Below are 17,025 nucleotides of genomic sequence, written 5' to 3' on the forward strand. Positions count from 1 at the left end.
GAGGCTGTATGCAAGTGCTGTTTTATGTGCACTGGGAAACAGTCCCTCGTTAAATCAAACCATTTTCCTAAAATGCACGGTTTTCATTCCAGCCCTGGGTATCAGTTTTCCCAGCTGGAAAGGGCTTTTGATCTTGTGAAGTGGCTTTAAAAGCCACCCACTGGCCACTCACCATTTAAAGAGCAGAGTCTTGGCACTGTCCACTTTGTTCTGCCTGTGCTCCAGCAACGCCAGGGCGGTCAGGATGTAAGCCTTCTCCTTTTCAGTAGTCACCACTGACAAAGCTTTCTCATAAGCTGTTAGTGTGGAACAAAGGAGTTACAGTAAGACCAACACTAGCCACAATATCTCAAAACAGAGGTTTTCTGTATAGTGCTAAAAAGCCAAAATTGCAAATCATTTGCAAGGACTTCGTGAAAACATACTATTAAAAATCATGGCCTCATCAATAGACAAAGAAAGCAATGAGCAAATCAATACTGAATGTTTGGACATAAGAAAACAATCGAATATCTACGCTACCAGTCATGTTACATAACATCTCATTTACTTTACCTCTTGCACTCTCCTGTAAAAAACCCTTCTTGAAGAAAGCCAGCGCAAGTCCAGTGATGTCACTAAGCTCTGTGACTGGCGTGGATGTGTAGGCTTGGATGGCCTGATCGTATTGACCTGTGGTGCTGAGGTATAAAAAAGAAGAAAGGTTACTTTGATGTTGCAAGCTTTGCCACCTTTAAACTGCACAGATTCAGTCTCTCCAGGGGAGTACATGCCTGCTGAGTGATGAGTTTACCACTGTATGCATCCCATTCACAAACCTGTCATAACCTTGAGGTCTCACGGCAGCTTAAAAGTTTTTTGCGTACTCACAATATCAGTTTCATAACAAACCCTTGTAATCCTTGTGTAGCTACTTACTGCTTTGCAGGGCACAAGGATTAAAAAAAAAAAGTTTCTTCTTAAGAACATAAGAACATTTAGGGACAATAGGAGGCCATTCGGCCTATCAGTGCCATTTGTCTGATTCCTGGTAACCAATTTATCCCAAAATGTTGCCAAGTCAGGTCTTTAAGGATCCCAATAGTTCAGCATCAACAATGTACTTGTCAACCCATTCCCAGGCCTCCACTCTCTTCTATAAAGAAGTGTCTCCCATCTCTGTCCAATGTCTGTCATCACTTCATTTCCAAATGTGTCCTCTGGTCCTGGTTTGGGTTATGTGTCCTCTGGTCCTGGTTTGGGTTATGTGTCCTCTGGTCCTGGTTTGGGTTATGTGTCCTCTGGTCCTGGTCTGGGTTATGTGTCGTCTGGTCCTGGTCTGGGTTATGTGTCCTCTGGTCCTGGTCTGGGTTATGTGTCCTCTGGTCCTGGTCTGGGTTATGTGTCGTCTGGTCCTGGTCTGGGTTATGTGTCGTCTGGTCCTGGTCTGGGTTATGTGCCCTCTGGTCCTGGTCTGGGTTATGTGTCCTCTGGTCCTGGTTTGGGTTATGTGTCCTCTGGTCCTGGTTTGGGTTATGTGTCCTCTGGTCCTGGTTTGGGTTATGTGTCGTCTGGTCCTGGTCTGGGTTATGTGTCCTCTGGTCCTGGTCTGGGTTATGTGTCCTCTGGTCCTGGTCTGGGTTATGTGTCCTCCCGTCCTGGTCTGGGTTATGTGTCGTCTGGTCCTGGTCTGGGTTATGTGTCCCTCTGGTCCTGGTCTGGGTTATGTGTCGTCTGGTCCTGGTCTGGTTATGTGTCCTCTGGTCCTGGTCTGGGTTATGTGTCGTCTGGTCCTGGTCTGGGTTATGTGTCCTCTGGTCCTGGTCTGGGTTATGTGTCGTCTGGTCCTGGTCTGGGTTATGTGTCCTCTGGTCCTGGTCTGGGTTATGTGTCGTCTGGTCCTGGTCTGGGTTATGTGTCCTCTGGTCCTGGTCTGGGTTATGTGTCCTCCCGTCCTGGTCTGGGTTATGTGTCGTCTGGTCCTGGTTTGGGTTATGTGTCCTCTGGTCCTGGTCTGGGTTATGTGTCCTCTGGTCCTGGTCTGGGTTATGTGTCCTCTGGTCCTGGTCTGGGTTATGTGTCCTCTGGTCCTGGTCTGGGTTATGTGTCCTCTGGTCCTGGTCTGGGTTATGTGTCCTCTGGTCCTGGTTTGGGTTATGTGTCCTCTGGTCTTGGTCTGGGTTATGTGTCCTCTGGTCCTGGTTTGGGTTATGTGTCCTCTGGTCCTGGTCTGGGTTATGTGTCCTCTGGTCCTGGTCTGGGTTATGTGTCCTCTGGTCCTGGTCTGGGTTATGTGTCCTCTGGTCCTGGTCTGGGTTATGTGTCCTCTGGTCCTGGTCTGGGTTATGTGTCCTCCCGTCCTGGTTTGGGTTATGTGTCCCTCTGGTTCTGGTTTGGGTTATGTGTCCTCTGGTCCTGGTCTGGGTTATGTGTCGTCTGGTCCTGGTCTGGGTTATGTGTCCTCTGGTCCTGGTCTGGGTTATGTGTCCTCCCGTCCTGGTTTGGGTTATGTGTCCTCCCGTCCTGGTCTGGGTTATGTGTCGTCTGGTCCTGGTTTGGGTTATGTGTCCTCTGGTCCTGGTTTGGGTTATGTGTCCTCTGGTCTTGGTCTGGGTTATGTGTCGTCTGGTCTTGGTCTGGGTTATGTGTCCTCTGGTCCTGGTCTGGGTTATGTGTCGTCTGGTCCTGGTCTGGGTTATGTGTCGTCTGGTCCTGGTCTGGGTTATGTGTCCTCTGGTCCTGGTTTGGGTTATGTGTCCTCTGGTCCTGGTCTGGGTTATGGTGTCCTCTGGTCCTGGTCTGGGTTATGTGTCCTCTGGTCCTGGTCTGGGTTATGTGTCCTCTGGTCCTGGTCTGGGTTATGTGTCCTCCCGTCCTGGTTTGGGTTATGTGTCCTCTGGTCCTGGTCTGGGTTATGTGTCCTCTGGTCCTGGTCTGGGTTATGTGTCCTCTGGTCCTGGTCTGGGTTATGTGTCCTCTGGTCCTGGTCTGGGTTATGTGTCCTCTGGTCCTGGTCTGGTTATGTGTCCTCTGGTCCTGGTCTGGGTTATGTGTCCTCTGGTCCTGGTCTGGGTTATGTGTTCTCTGGTCCTGGTTTGGGTTATGTGTCCTCTGGTCCTGGTCTGGGTTATGTGTCGTCTGGTCCTGTTCTGGGTTATGTGTCGTCTGGTCCTGGTCTGGGTTATGTGTCCCTCTGGTCCTGGTCTGGGTTATGTGTCCTCTGGTCCTGGTCTGGGTTATGTGTCCTCTGGTCCTGGTCTGGGTTATGTGTCCTCTGGTCCTGGTCTGGGTTATGTGTCCTCCCGTCCTGGTCTGGGTTATGTGTCGTCTGGTCCTGGTCTGGGTTATGTGTCCTCTGGTCCTGGTCTGGGTTATGTGTCCTCTGGTCCTGGTCTGGGTTATGTGTCCTCTGGTCCTGGTCTGGGTTATGTGTCCTCTGGTCCTGGTCTGGGTTATGTGTCCTCTGGTCCTGGTCTGGGTTATGTGTCCTCTGGTCCTGGTCTGGGTTATGTGTCCTCCCGTCCTGTTCTGGGTTATGTGTCGTCTGGTCCTGGTCTGGGTTATGTGTCCTCTGGTCCTGGTCTGGGTTATGTGTCCTCTGGTCCTGGTCTGGGTTATGTGTCCTCTGGTCCTGGTCTGGGTTATGTGTCGTCTGGTCCTGGTCTGGGTTAGTGTCCTCTGGTCCTGGTCTGGGTTATGTGTCCTCCCGTCCTGGTCTGGGTTATGTGTCCTCTGGTCCTGGTTTGGGTTATGTGTCCTCCCGTCCTGGTCTGGGTTATGTGTCCTCTGGTCCTGGTCTGGGTTATGTGTCCCTCTGGTCCTGGTCTGGGTTATGTGTCCTCCCGTCCTGGTCTGGGTTATGTGTCCTCTGGTCCTGGTTTGGGTTATGTGTCCTCCCGTCCTGGTCTGGGTTATGTGCCCTCTGGTCCTGGTCTGGGTTATGTGTCCTCTGGTCCTGGTTTGGGTTATGTGTCCTCTGGTCCTGGTCTGGGTTATGTGTCCTCTGGTCCTGGTCTGGGTTATGTGTCCTCTGGTCTTGGTCTGGGTTATGTGTCGTCTGGTCCTGGTCTGGGTTATGTGTCCTCTGGTCCTGGTCTGGGTTATGTGTCGTCTGGTCCTGGTCTGGGTTATGTGTCCTCTGGTCTTGGTCTGGGTTATGTGTCGTCTGGTCCTGGTCTGGGTTATGTGTCCTCTGGTCCTGGTCTGGGTTATGTGTCGTCTGGTCCTGGTCTGGGTTATGTGTCCTCCCGTCCTGGTCTGGGTTATGTGTCCTCCCGTCCTGGTCTGGGTTATGTGCCCTCTGGTCCTGGTCTGGGTTATGTGTCCTCTGGTCCTGGTCTGGGTTATGTGTCCTCTGGTCCTGGTCTGGGTTATGTGTCCCTCTGGTCCTGGTCTGGGTTATGTGTCCTCTGGTCTGGTTTGGGTTATGTGTCCTCTGGTCCTGGTCTGGGTTATGTGTCCTCTGGTCCTGGTCTGGGTTATGTGTCGTCTGGTCTTGGTCTGGGTTATGTGTCCTCTGGTCCTGGTCTGGGTTATGTGTCCTCCCGTCCTGGTCTGGGTTATGTGTCCTCTGGTCCTGGTTTGGGTTATGTGTCCTCTGGTCCTGGTTTGGGTTATGTGTCCTCTGGTCCTGGTCTGGGTTTATGTGTCCTCTGGTCCTGGTCTGGGTTATGTGTCCTCTGGTCTTGGTCTGGGTTATGTGTCGTCTGGTCCTGGTCTGGGTTATGTGTCCTCTGGTCCTGGTCTGGGTTATGTGTCGTCTGGTCCTGGTCTGGGTTATGTGTCCTCTGGTCTTGGTCTGGGTTATGTGTCGTCTGGTCCTGGTCTGGGTTATGTGTCCCTCTGGTCCTGGTCTGGGTTATGGTGTCGTCTGGTCCTGGTCTGGGTTATGTGTCCTCCCGTCCTGGTCTGGGTTATGTGTCCTCCCGTCCTGGTCTGGGTTATGTGCCCTCTGGTCCTGGTCTGGGTTATGTGTCCTCTGGTCCTGGTCTGGGTTATGTGTCCTCTGGTCCTGGTCTGGGTTATGTGTCCTCTGGTCCTGGTCTGGGTTATGTGTCCCTCTGGTCCTGGTTTGGGTTATGTGTCCTCTGGTCCTGGTCTGGGTTATGTGTCCTCTGGTCCTGGTCTGGGTTATGTGTCGTCTGGTCTTGGTCTGGGTTATGTGTCCTCTGGTCCTGGTCTGGGTTATGTGTCCCTCCCGTCCTGGTCTGGGTTATGTGGTCCTCTGGTCCTGGTTTGGGTTATGTGTCCTCTGGTCCTGGTTTGGGTTATGTGTCCTCTGGTCCTGGTTTGGGTTATGTGTCCTCTGGTCCTGGTCTGGGTTATGTGTCCTCTGGTCCTGGTCTGGGTTATGTGGTCCTCTGGTCTTGGTCTGGGTTATGTGTCGTCTGGTTCTGGTCTGGGTTATGTGTCCTCCCGACCTGGTCTGGGTTATGTGTCGTCTGGTCCTGGTCTGGGTTATGTGTCGTCTGGTCCTGGTCTGGGTTATGTGTCCTCTGGTCTTGGTTTGGGTTATGTGTCCTCTGGTCCTGGTCTGGGTTATGTGTCGTCTGGTCCTGTTCTGGGTTATGTGTCCTCTGGTCCTGGTCTGGGGTTATGTGTCCTCTGGTCCTGGTCTGGGTTATGTGTCCTCTGGTCCTGGTCTGGGTTATGTGTCCTCCCGTCCTGGTTTGGGTTATGTGTCCTCTGGTCCTGGTTTGGGTTATGTGTCCTCTGGTCCTGGTCTGGGTTATGTGTCCTCTGGTCCTGGTTTGGGTTATGTGTCGTCTGGTCTTGGTCTGGGTTTATGTGTCCTCTGGTCCTGGTCTGGGTTATGTGTCGTCTGGTCCTGGTCTGGGTTATGTGTCCTCTGGTCCTGGTCTGGGTTATGTTTGTGAACTCCTTTTGAGATTTACAGACTTCAATCAAGTCCCCCCCTTAATCCTTCTTTCTTCCAGGCTCAATAGATTCAGTTCCAGATTGTTTACATTTTTCACTATATTCTAGTAATAGATTTAATGCGATGTTGGTATAGTGGAATTTAGTAACTGCTTGTTGATCAATGAATCTTTAAAAGCTGTCATTAACACAGTGATAGCCAGAAACAACAAACAGCAATTTAATACATTAACCTGAAATACTGCCACAAAACACCAAACAAATATAGTCTGTGCGATGACCAGGGGTCCTAGAAATCGGTTTGCTGCAGAATAACACTGATTTTCTATGCAGTTGGAGAATTTTTTGTTTTACACTTGGGGCAGGGCAAAAAACATGCAAGGCTTTTTTTAGTTGTTATATAGCCAAAGCAATGCATTTATCATATATAATCATCAACACAGGCAATTCTGCTTTAAATTTACATAAACATACTTGTTTAATAAAACTGCTTCCGGTCAAGGTTGAATGAGGCACGTTGTTGTTACTGAACAAGCTGTTAAAGATGCTGAAAATGATCAGGTCAATGAGTTTGGCAATAGCCATCCACATGACAAAGACTAATTCGGAGATAAACTAATATGAATGCTATTTTGGGGGTTTTATTATTACTACACTACAATTACTATTACGTATTTGTATTTGTGTTCAAAGTAAAATGGTAATCTTGTTTATATTATTGAATTGATGGTACCGGTGAGCTTGCAACTTCCTTAGAATTTAAAAGTGTACCAATAAATACTTCCTGTGTTAACTGTTATTCAATAGTACTGCTTGCGTATCTTATGTGACGGGGGGGGGGGTCCTTTTTATCTGAGAATCTTGTTCTTTTTATTGCGGAAAACTAGGATCTCTGGTGATGACTGATGAAATCGAAATGTACTGTGAAAGCTGCTTAAGGAGAAAGAAAAATAAATCAATAAATCAATAAATAGCCATGCTACTCTTCCGGATGTATGATTACTTCACTTTCATTATTTCGACACGGCCACAGGATTCTCTTCCATCTGTAAACTACACAAGCAGGCGGGTATGTACTGCGTTGCACCAGCATGCCATTCATTTGTTTCCTTGCAAACACTGCTGCTGGTACTAATTATAACCTGAAATGCAAAGGTACTGCTGGAGTTACACACAGTGCCACCAGAGCATTTCACTTACCACAGAGTCCTTCCGTAGTTTCTCAAAGCAAAGATCACCGCCTCCTTTCCTCCCGTGGGCTGCAGCAACTGAATAGCCCTAAATAAATCAGAAACAAGTTATTTTTCTGAGCTCCAATGAGCTTAAGTATGTTTTTGTGTTTAGGAGATACAAGTTGGACTGAATCTCATTAACAAATGCCCAATGCACAGGTTTATCAAGACATGCTGTATTAATGGCTCAAAGATCTTAGCCAATCACTGGTCAGTAACACTGCAGGTAATAATGATGTTACCTCTGGGGTGCACTGCAATAATAATGATGTCACCTCCGGTGTGCACTGCAGTAATAATGATGTCACCTCCGGTGTGCACTGCAATAATAATGATGTCACCTCCGGTGTGCACTGCAGTAATAATGATGTCACCTCCGGTGTGCACTGCAGTAATAATGATGTCACCTCCGGTGTGCACTGCAGTAATAATGATGTCACCTCCGGTGTGCACTGCAGTAATAATGATGTCACCTCTGGGGTGCACTGCAATAATAATGATGTCACCTCCGGTGTGCACGGCAGTAATAATGATGTCACCTCCGGTGTGCACTGCAGTAATAATGATGTCACCTCCGGTGTGCACTGCAGTAATAATGATGTCACCTCTGGGGTGCACTGCAGTAATAATGATGTCACCTCTGGGGTGCACTGCAGTAATAATGATGTCACCTCTGGGATGCACTGCAGTAATAATGATGTCACCTCTGGGGTGCACTGCAGTAATAATGATGTCACCTCCGGTGTGCACTGCAGTAATAATGATGTCACCTCTGGGGTGCACTGCAGTAATAATGATGTCACCTCTGGGGTGCACTGCAGTAATAATGATATCACCTCTGGGATGCACTGCAGTAATAATGATGTCACCTCTGGGATGCACTGCAGTAATAATGATCTTACCTCTGGGGTGCACTGCAGTAATAATGATCTTACCTCTGGTAGGCCTCCACAGCCTGCTTTTTTAAATGCAGGTGCTCGTTCAGGTACCCCAGCATGGTGAAAGCGGCTGCATCTGTGCGGATTCTCTCTGCAAATTTACAGGTACGGTTACATGTATTTTAACAACATGGCAAATGAAGACAGTACCAGAGTGAAACTGTATTTTCAATGCCAGTGTTGTGGTACATTAACATCATGTATGTATCTAGTACACCTACTGCATGAACCAGATATATTATTGGTACTATTTATCTTAAACCAAAACGCATCCCCTCCTATAAACTTTTTAGCTACATTTTCTTAATTTTACTTGTTTAATATCTAATTTCATGAGTTCTTTGTAATTTTCAATTTTTTTGTTTCTACTTCGAATCCCTTTTTTTTTACCATGCTTACTAACAATTCCAGTAGAAATAGGAGATAGAAAGTGATTTTGTATAAAAAATGTCGAGTTTTTCCAACGATCCAAGCAGAATCAGCAACAGAGAATTACAAAAAACACAGGTTAGAAATGATATATTCTGAAAATGTAGATGATATAATGTAGCCCTTTAAATACAGTATTTAATAGATATTTTGTAGCAAAGTTCAGTAATAAACCCCTCTGAATCTGCGGAGGGTATGTAGAAGAGACCATGTCATTTTCATGGCTTGCTGTATTTGAAAGTACCTGTGTATTTGCTCAAAGCAACCTGAGCGGCAGTAATAGCATTCATCTGCACAATGTTGTAGAGATAAAGCTCTGAATTCCTGTTTGTTTTATCAAGCAGCGTGGAGCACACCCAGTGGGCATAACCTTTCACACCTTCAGTCTGGAAAGTAAAAAAAATAAAAATAAACAAAGATTACTGGATTATTTGAACATTAGAAGAGCAACAGCTAGAGGGATCAATGACAAGTGGTAAGATAAACATCACCCTCGCTAGATCTCCTTCGGTCACTGCAGACTGGAAAGAATTGCACCATGTTTCCTAGCAGTCATACACTATAATGCATATTTGTTATTTCAAAGTCTTTGCAGGGCAAAGTAAAAGATTAAAAAAAAATAATTAAAAAAAAAACTTGTATATATATATATTTTTTAAATGACTGAATGGTATATGGAAAACCATAGGAGATAAACATTGATCCTGTACCATTTAGTTGATCTACCACATTTTGATCTAACACATAGGTTCCTTATACTTACATGGATGCTAAGCTCTGTGGTGTGCCTGAACAGATCCATTGTTTCATAGCTGCCAACCGCCTCTGCAATAAGGGCCTGTGTAAAGAGAAACACAACATGAAGACATGACTCACCCTGCACTCCAAAGGGTAGTGCCCTTACTAGAGCCTCTGAGGTTTCTAAACATTTCTTAAACACATTACTTGGAGTCAGTGATCGAGAATAATGTTCTTTGCATGTTTTCACATTCTGCATGTTTAATGTACTGCCACATACATGTGTGTCTCCCCCCCCCCAAAGATTCCAATCACCTCAATGACTGATATTAAAGAATGTCCTAAGCAATTAGATAATAGATTGTAGATTGATAGATTGTAGATTGATAGATTGTAATCCCCCCTCCATTTCAGCGCTTGTGTATGTCCTTGTGTAAAACCACACGCACCTGACCGATCCAGCAGTTAACATACGAAGGCTCCAGAGACTGGGCTACCTTAAAGGCTTCATGAGCGAGCTGGAAAACAACAACAACACAGGCTCAGTCAGTAGAGCATTTAATAAGTCAAGCCGACTAGACGGTTTGCAAATGCCTTCATCAGTTGCAATGTGCCATATGGTAGTGAAGTAACTTGTACCCATTGTAAAAGCACAGAGGTATGGTAAAGCATATTGAAAAAGCATGGCAAACCTCTGGTAAATGCGTAGTATAACCATTGGAAAAGTGCAAAAATACTGTGGTAAACATTTATAAGGATTTCTTTTAGGCTGAGCTGTGACTTTAAACGTGAATCTCTAATATGCTCTAAAACTTTGAATACTTACTTCAATATTTTCGTTCTTGAGATATAAACTGCCTAGGTTTGTCCAAGCTGATACATTCTGAAAAAAGGAACAACAACAAAGTGTGTCAGTACCGTACATCTCCCTGCCATGGGGCTACATTACACATGACAGGTTTCACTAGATAAAGGTAATGTTGGTAACTCAGGCATAAGCAACTTGTGTCTTCAGGAGCAACACCACAAGAAAAATGTATGCAATGTTTATGGTTGGTTTTCCTAGTTTCCAGAACATGATACAGTATAAAAATTTAAATTAAAATCTGTATTAGAATAATGTCCCCCATTAATAAGTACCGGTAATGGAAATTTCAATTAAATACAAAACAAGTTTATTTTAAAAGAATCAGTCAAAAAGACACACCCAAGAAAACTCTCAAAACCTTTAAGAGGAAAGAAGTTATGTCCATTGCCTTAGTTCTTCATGCAAACAGTCTTTTACATGGGCCAATCCAGGTATTCTACTCATTTTCAATCTTTGGGGACTAACATTGTATGTGCGACATACAGGAATCTAATCTATTGAAATTAACACTAAAGTAGATTTCATCAGCCCCTTCTGTATTTTTACAATACTCACGTTTGCTTCAGCCTGTATCGATTTGATGAATGAGTGTTGGGCAAGAGCCAGGTTTTCAATACCTGGAGATATAAAATACAGTTTAAATCTTCTAAACGAACCACAGTGATTGGATAACTTTAATAACCAAGCTCAGCAACACCACCGGTCTCCATATTGATATGCAGATGTTTATGTTCTGCTTTGCTTTTTAATGCATGTCTGGGATATGCACCTCTCTCAGGGACAAAACCTAAACACTGTCACTTCCTGTAACAATGGTCAACCTCACTTCCATGGTTTGACCTCACTTCCTTAACCCCATGATAAGGGTGACCTGGGATACAGGAAGTGCCAAAATAAATATACAGTGTGGTTCTTAATAAATGTTAATTTACAAGAACAGATAGTCAGCCCAACTGGGGACCAGTGAATGACAGAGGGCAAACTGATATAATTCTTTCAGTCATTACTGTGAACCTCAGCATCACTAGAACACCTAGTTCATGACAACAGAAACATGTTTTTTATTTACTCCATACTCAAGTATCTACTTTCAAAGATTCTGTATTCCATGACATTCACGTACAATCAACAATGCAAGTCTTTTTGCACATGTTCTGTGTGGCAGCTAAGAGAGTTTCAAGGCATTCATCCGTCACCTTGTCTTTCAGAACTATAATTCATTGATCATCAGCAGAAGCCATATTCCATGTTTTTTTTATATTGAAGATCAATTTACTTGTATTTTAATACTTCAGTTTTGTACCTGCAGATACTATGAATCCAATGCTATATAAATAAAGGTTGCTTTTACATCACTGCCTGTGCTGTAGGTTCAGTTTAACTCCAGTCTTGCCACACATTAAGGGCTAGCTACCTGATCATTAGCTTTGTATTTTAAAAGGGGCTCCTGTGGTCATTCTTTAATGCTAAAAAGAGGACTTTTTAAAATCTTGTTTGGCATTCTTTAAACCAAATGCAGCATCTAAACCGAAACAATAACCCCCAAAAATGCACTACAGATTTATGCAGCACTTTGACAATTTTTAAGTGACACCCATTGACTTTCAAGCAAACATACTTTTCCCAAAGAAATACTTGCCTTTACACAGAGCAACCACTCCAAGCACATTCCAGTACAAAAGATTCCTACTGTCCAGCATCACTGCTTTTCTGAGACACTATGGAGCAATAAAATAAAAATAAATAAACAGGTGTTGGTGATTTAAAATTTCCACAAAACATTTTGCATTGATTTGCAGATACAGGAACTAAAAGCTACTGTAAGAAGTGGGGAATAAAAAGCACAAGAAATCAGTGAAATGGGGAGCACAGGAACACATGACTGTAATTACAGAATTAGAGAACAAGTCAATAAATATGAAGTACTTCCTCTGTACAGTACATACATGTTGAAATGTGAGAGTAGGACATAGATTCAGACAGGTTTCTTCACATACCCCCTGATTCTGATGCTCTCAACAGCTTGTGGAAACAATGTCGAACTACATTTTAACACAATTGCATAAGCCGTTCTGTAGATAGTACAAATACATACGTACAGTACACGTAACATAAGTACATACGCAAAAACAGACAGACGCGCCTTCCCAGATTCTGATTCTCGATAGCTGGTAGAAATCACTTTCTCAGCATGTGTTGACCGTGCATGATTTAGCAGGTGTGAATAATGTAAAAAGGACAGGTGCAATCAGGAAGTGCTTCACAGTTCACCTGTAAAGATTTCTCCAGTAGCTCAGGGGTTTCGTTCTCCTTCCCTTCTGACATGAGATGCTGTGCCTGACGGTAATAGTTTATTCCAAGGTCACACCAGAGATTAGCAGATTCTGGCATAAGTTTCAGAGCTCGGCCATAGCACCTGTTAAATTAATAAATTAATAAATACAATTATTAATTAATAATTAACTAAAACAAAAAAACAGCAAAGGAGGACTCTTAACAGTCCCAACAGGAAACTGTAAAATCTACACTTAGTTGATTGATAGGCCAGACAATAGGTGCTTGGTTGCCTGTCAAACATCATCATAAAAACATCATAAAAATGTTGACTCTGGGGGTTTGTCAATTTGGAGAGTACGCTTTGCTGCACTTTCACCCCCAACCTTCTCTCCAGAACACTTTGTACTGTAAATGTCAAATCAGTGCCTTCCTGTCTGTACCTTGCAGCCCTACACACTAATAACAGCTTTGCTCTGTTTTAATAAGTGGGGATCTGCAGACCACAATTAGACCAAGCGGAATGAAGATGACTAGAGGCCACCTCTTCATAAAAAAATCATCCTGTCAATTTATTTGAAATTGCACATAAATCTGTCCTTTAGAAGAACATGTCTGTATTTCTTCCTCCGAAAGCAGACTTGCTTACTCTTGAAATACCAGTCAGAATTGACCAGTCCAGTACTGAATTTGCTCAATTTCCTTTCCTGCTTTCATTTATTAAACAAATGCAAAATAAACATAAACCAGTACTGTCAGCTGTCAATAATGTGGTAGTAAAATGGTTAATTTGTGCTAGACAAATGGAATTCCAGTGAAGAAATCAGAGAAAACAGCTACGTACCAACTGTAAAGACAGTACAGTGTGCGGCCCATATCATTCATATGGCCAAAGGTCAAGTAAACGTTGCAGTGAAACAATTAATATTTACTTGACAACACTGGTAATCTTCAATAACAGTGGCTGGGTTTACATGCACGTGAAAATCAACTCTACAGTCATTACTGTGTGACTTTGTCATGCGAATACATCGTGAAACAGCAAAAGAACATCCTTTGGTTAGCGTGACTTTAAGGGCAGGGTCAATCGCTTTCTCACAACACAAATAGCTGTAAAAACCCATGTAAACCGGAACAGGAATCATGCTTGTGTCTCATAAGATTTCAGCAGTCAAGATCCTGTTTAACTGGCGGAGTCTCACGTTATTCCTCAGCAAAGCCGTACCAAACCACACACACACACAGACAATAAAGAACGGAAAAGACGCTGCAAATGTAAACCTCTCATATAGCCTATTATTAATGTTTGTATAAATGCATGTTGTTTAGCACAACTAAGCAAACTTTTAGCTTCATATTAGTAGTAGTAGTAGTAGTAGTAGTAGTAGTAGTAGTAGTATTTCTATAACTGTTTTAAGATGTCCCAGGAACAACAGAGCTCCACCTCTTCTTACACCGCACAGAATTGGAATGAATTGTTAGCATCAATTGGCGTATGTGCAATAAGTAATGGATATAGTTAACAAACATAAATGTAATGTATCACTTTAAATTAAGACTTTTGTTTGAATGTTTATAATATTACAAGGCATCCACGTTTCATTATAAATGTGTGTGTGTGTTAAGCGGATTCTGCGCCTGACACTTTTACCGCAGCTGCAGACCAGCAGTCTCTGGCTTCTCGGAGCAGAGGCAGGGTATAGGGACTGGCAGATGTGTACAGGAAAATTAGCAACAGGTGTACAGGAAGCTCAGCCTGGCACTCTGCCTATAGAACTGCCAGTGCATAAAGCTGCTCAGGAACCTCGTATGTATTTTTACATATATTCATATAGACCTAAGGATCATACCGTTTTTATTGTAGTGTAACCCCCCCGTGTTCCCACATTTTCCACATTCCACTACTTTAAATAAATAAAACATTTAGATGTTACGCATAAATATCTTTTAAGTAGTAAAACTTGTACTTGGTAGAAGTTTTATTTTATATATTTTTATGTGTTTGTGTGTGTCTGTGTGTGTGCTGGAAAGGTAACAAGACACAAGTAATGCGTGATAATTCGGAATGTGCGCGACAACAAGTTAATTATTTTCTCTTGTTAATTTTTTTTAATCTTCATGGCAACTCATGAAGCTCTCCTCACGATATTCAGAGTTGTTCTTTTCCTAATTACTAGGCAGACACGGACATTTAAATATCCCCTCCCCTAAATTACTATGAATTGAGTAATCTGCATTGGTACGGGTGACTTTTTTTCCTAAATCAGAACAGCTATGGCAAAAACATTGTGAGGAAAACTGTCATGACTTGTCCATGTAAATGCCGTCATTGAAAATATGAAGTTCAAATGGTGGCCAAATAACAATGAAAATTAGCTTCAGCAGAAAACTGTCCAAAAGGGACACTGAGAGCAATTAGGTTTGGATTTGTTCTCAACCTTTCAACTTGGGAACCCCACCCCAACAATTACAACACCTCTGCTAAAGCCTGTCATAACAGTACTGGTCCTATTTTATAGAATCTACCCCTCACTTACCAGAACTTAGTGTGGGCTGATTTGAAATAAATAAAATGCATTAGCCATACCAACAACGTTCTTATGCTACAATGTCAGTCACCATGTGAAAAGATAAATGTACACAGCTAGAAGAAAAAAAAGAAGGTTTGTACTGTATACGGCTGTTACCCTTACTGTTCTGTACTTAACAAAATAATTAAATAAAAACATTACTACACACAGGGTCCTGATAACAAAACTTTTAGTTTTGAGCTCACCGTCCTCCTAGACTCAGGACTTCAAACTTGTTCAAGGTCTGTTTTTGGCTGGTTGGGTTCCGCTGACTAAGAGGGCCCCAAACGGTGACATTTCCTCTGGAGGGGGATACGGTGTGTACTGTGGTGCAGGCGTCACCAAGCAGCTTCCACAGACAGGACAGGTCTGGACGGTGCTGGACTGCTCTGTAACAAAACACACAAGAACCCTTAACAGAGCTCATGACTAAGAGCCTAAGACTGTAGTGCTCAAGCTGCAGGAGACATCTAAATAGAGTCTCCTTCAACTTGCGCTCCACAAGACCACTTACCTGAAAAGGGACTCGATGGCTTGTTCCAGATAGTCCACAGCTCTTCCATCCAGATAATCTTTAAGTGCTCTTCGGGCCATGGAAAGATAGCACTCGCCTAGACCTGCAAAAAATTTAAATTAAAAAAAGATGCGTTAAGAAATTGTAAGTGCACCACTTGTAAGTTTCCGTGGTAATGGAAGAATTGCAATTTAATTTTCCTTCCATCAAAGAAAATATTCGAGAGTACTTTAGATATGCCTAGTAACAGACCCAGAGGAGGAATATAATGAGATCTAAGATAGTATGAGGAAAGGTCACCTTAACTGGAACTTACTCTTATGTAAATGTATACCGCAACATGTGTTGTTGCAATGTAAAGACATTTTAAGAAATTGGGTTTAGAGAAACTACTCTACTTACTGTACAATCATATTTTAGCTACAGAGATTAAACTCTAGGTGACATTTAGGTACTTGCCTTTCTGGCACCGTAGTATGGAACAGATTCATCAAGATCTTCACATTTACAAGTTTCACTATTGAAAAATCATTATTACAAAACTAGTAAACAGCTTACCTTCAGAGTTGCTCATTAAAGTAAGTAACGAAAGCCTTGCTAGCAGACACCACCAGATTAATAAATATACTCTGTTTCTGATGTGCAGGTTATTTTCAGAGCTTGGTGGCAATTATTGATTAAATCTCTATTAATGATGCTCTAGCCTTAAAATCAACATCATTAATCATGTATTACTGTTTCTGCCTATATATCTATGTCTAATTAAGTCACCGGCATGTTTTACTTTTGGGTCTGTATAAGCAAGACTGAACAAGGTGATATTTCTACTTGGCCAGAATAAAAATGACCACAAGGGGTGTGCACCAGTAATTCCTTCCCCCGAAACAGTGAGTTTATTAGATATTGGCCATTGCAAATCTTTAACAAACTCACTGTTTGTTGCAATCTCTTAATTGTGTTCCCTACCTTTTAGTGCAGGGACATAGTCATCTCTCTTCTGGATAGTCTGCATGTACTCAGTGACAGCCTCTTTGTATTTGCCCAGGATTTGCTTGATGGCTGCTATCTGGAAGATGCTGTAAATGGATTCTGGATTCAGTTCGTTTGCTTTGGTGAAAGCCTTCAGAGCTGCGGTGAACCCTCTTCTATTCAGGTAGGCCTCTCCCAGACACTCCCAGCAGATCGAATCCTTTGGGTCAGCCCTCAGAGCAGCTTGCAAACTGGAAGAAATAGAGACGTTGGAAGAGGTAGGAGTTTTCATAACATGGGAACAGGTGGAGGAAATAACCAATCTTCCACAGGGATCGTGTAGAAAAATACTAAGCCAGTTTAAAACTCACCTCCCTCTCGGAATAGTGCAAAATGTGTGCAGATTTTTATTTTTTGTATTGTTACTTAGTGTATTATTTCACTAAATGGACACCAAGCAGTCAGATTCCAGTGTAACACCGGGTAGGACTATGGGAGCTCTCTTACTAAATGGACACCAAGCAGTCAGATTCCAGTGTAACACCAGGTAGGACTATGGGAGCTCTCTTACTAAATGGACACCAAGCAGTCAGATTCCAGTGTAACACCAGGTAGGACTATGGGAGCTCTCTTACTA

The 17,025-nt window shown here is 43.4% G+C and overlaps 1 protein-coding gene across 4 annotated transcripts in view; it reads right to left on the minus strand.

Annotated features, from left to right (window-relative positions):
• The window catches only part of LOC131697518 (superkiller complex protein 3-like), a 53,845-nt gene that overhangs the window by 12,155 nt on the left and 24,665 nt on the right, over positions 1–17,025 (minus strand). For all 4 annotated transcript variants that reach the window (XM_058986873.1, XM_058986996.1, XM_058986924.1 and 1 more), the window contains 14 exons: positions 16,386–16,639; positions 15,420–15,522; positions 15,112–15,294; positions 12,333–12,477; positions 11,701–11,779; positions 10,617–10,678; positions 10,020–10,076; positions 9,643–9,711; positions 9,219–9,293; positions 8,700–8,841; positions 8,024–8,117; positions 7,057–7,134; positions 556–680; positions 173–296 (listed from right to left, as the gene is read on the minus strand). In XM_058986873.1, the coding sequence (XP_058842856.1) occupies positions 173–296; positions 556–680; positions 7,057–7,134; positions 8,024–8,117; positions 8,700–8,841; positions 9,219–9,293; positions 9,643–9,711; positions 10,020–10,076; positions 10,617–10,678; positions 11,701–11,779; positions 12,333–12,477; positions 15,112–15,294; positions 15,420–15,522; positions 16,386–16,639 (1,590 nt within the window). The remainder of the gene's footprint in view (positions 1–172; positions 297–555; positions 681–7,056; positions 7,135–8,023; positions 8,118–8,699; positions 8,842–9,218; positions 9,294–9,642; positions 9,712–10,019; positions 10,077–10,616; positions 10,679–11,700; positions 11,780–12,332; positions 12,478–15,111; positions 15,295–15,419; positions 15,523–16,385; positions 16,640–17,025) is intronic.

Source organism: Acipenser ruthenus, chromosome 1, assembly GCF_902713425.1.
Source record: "Acipenser ruthenus chromosome 1, fAciRut3.2 maternal haplotype, whole genome shotgun sequence".
Lineage (NCBI taxonomy): Eukaryota > Metazoa > Chordata > Actinopteri > Acipenseriformes > Acipenseridae > Acipenser > Acipenser ruthenus.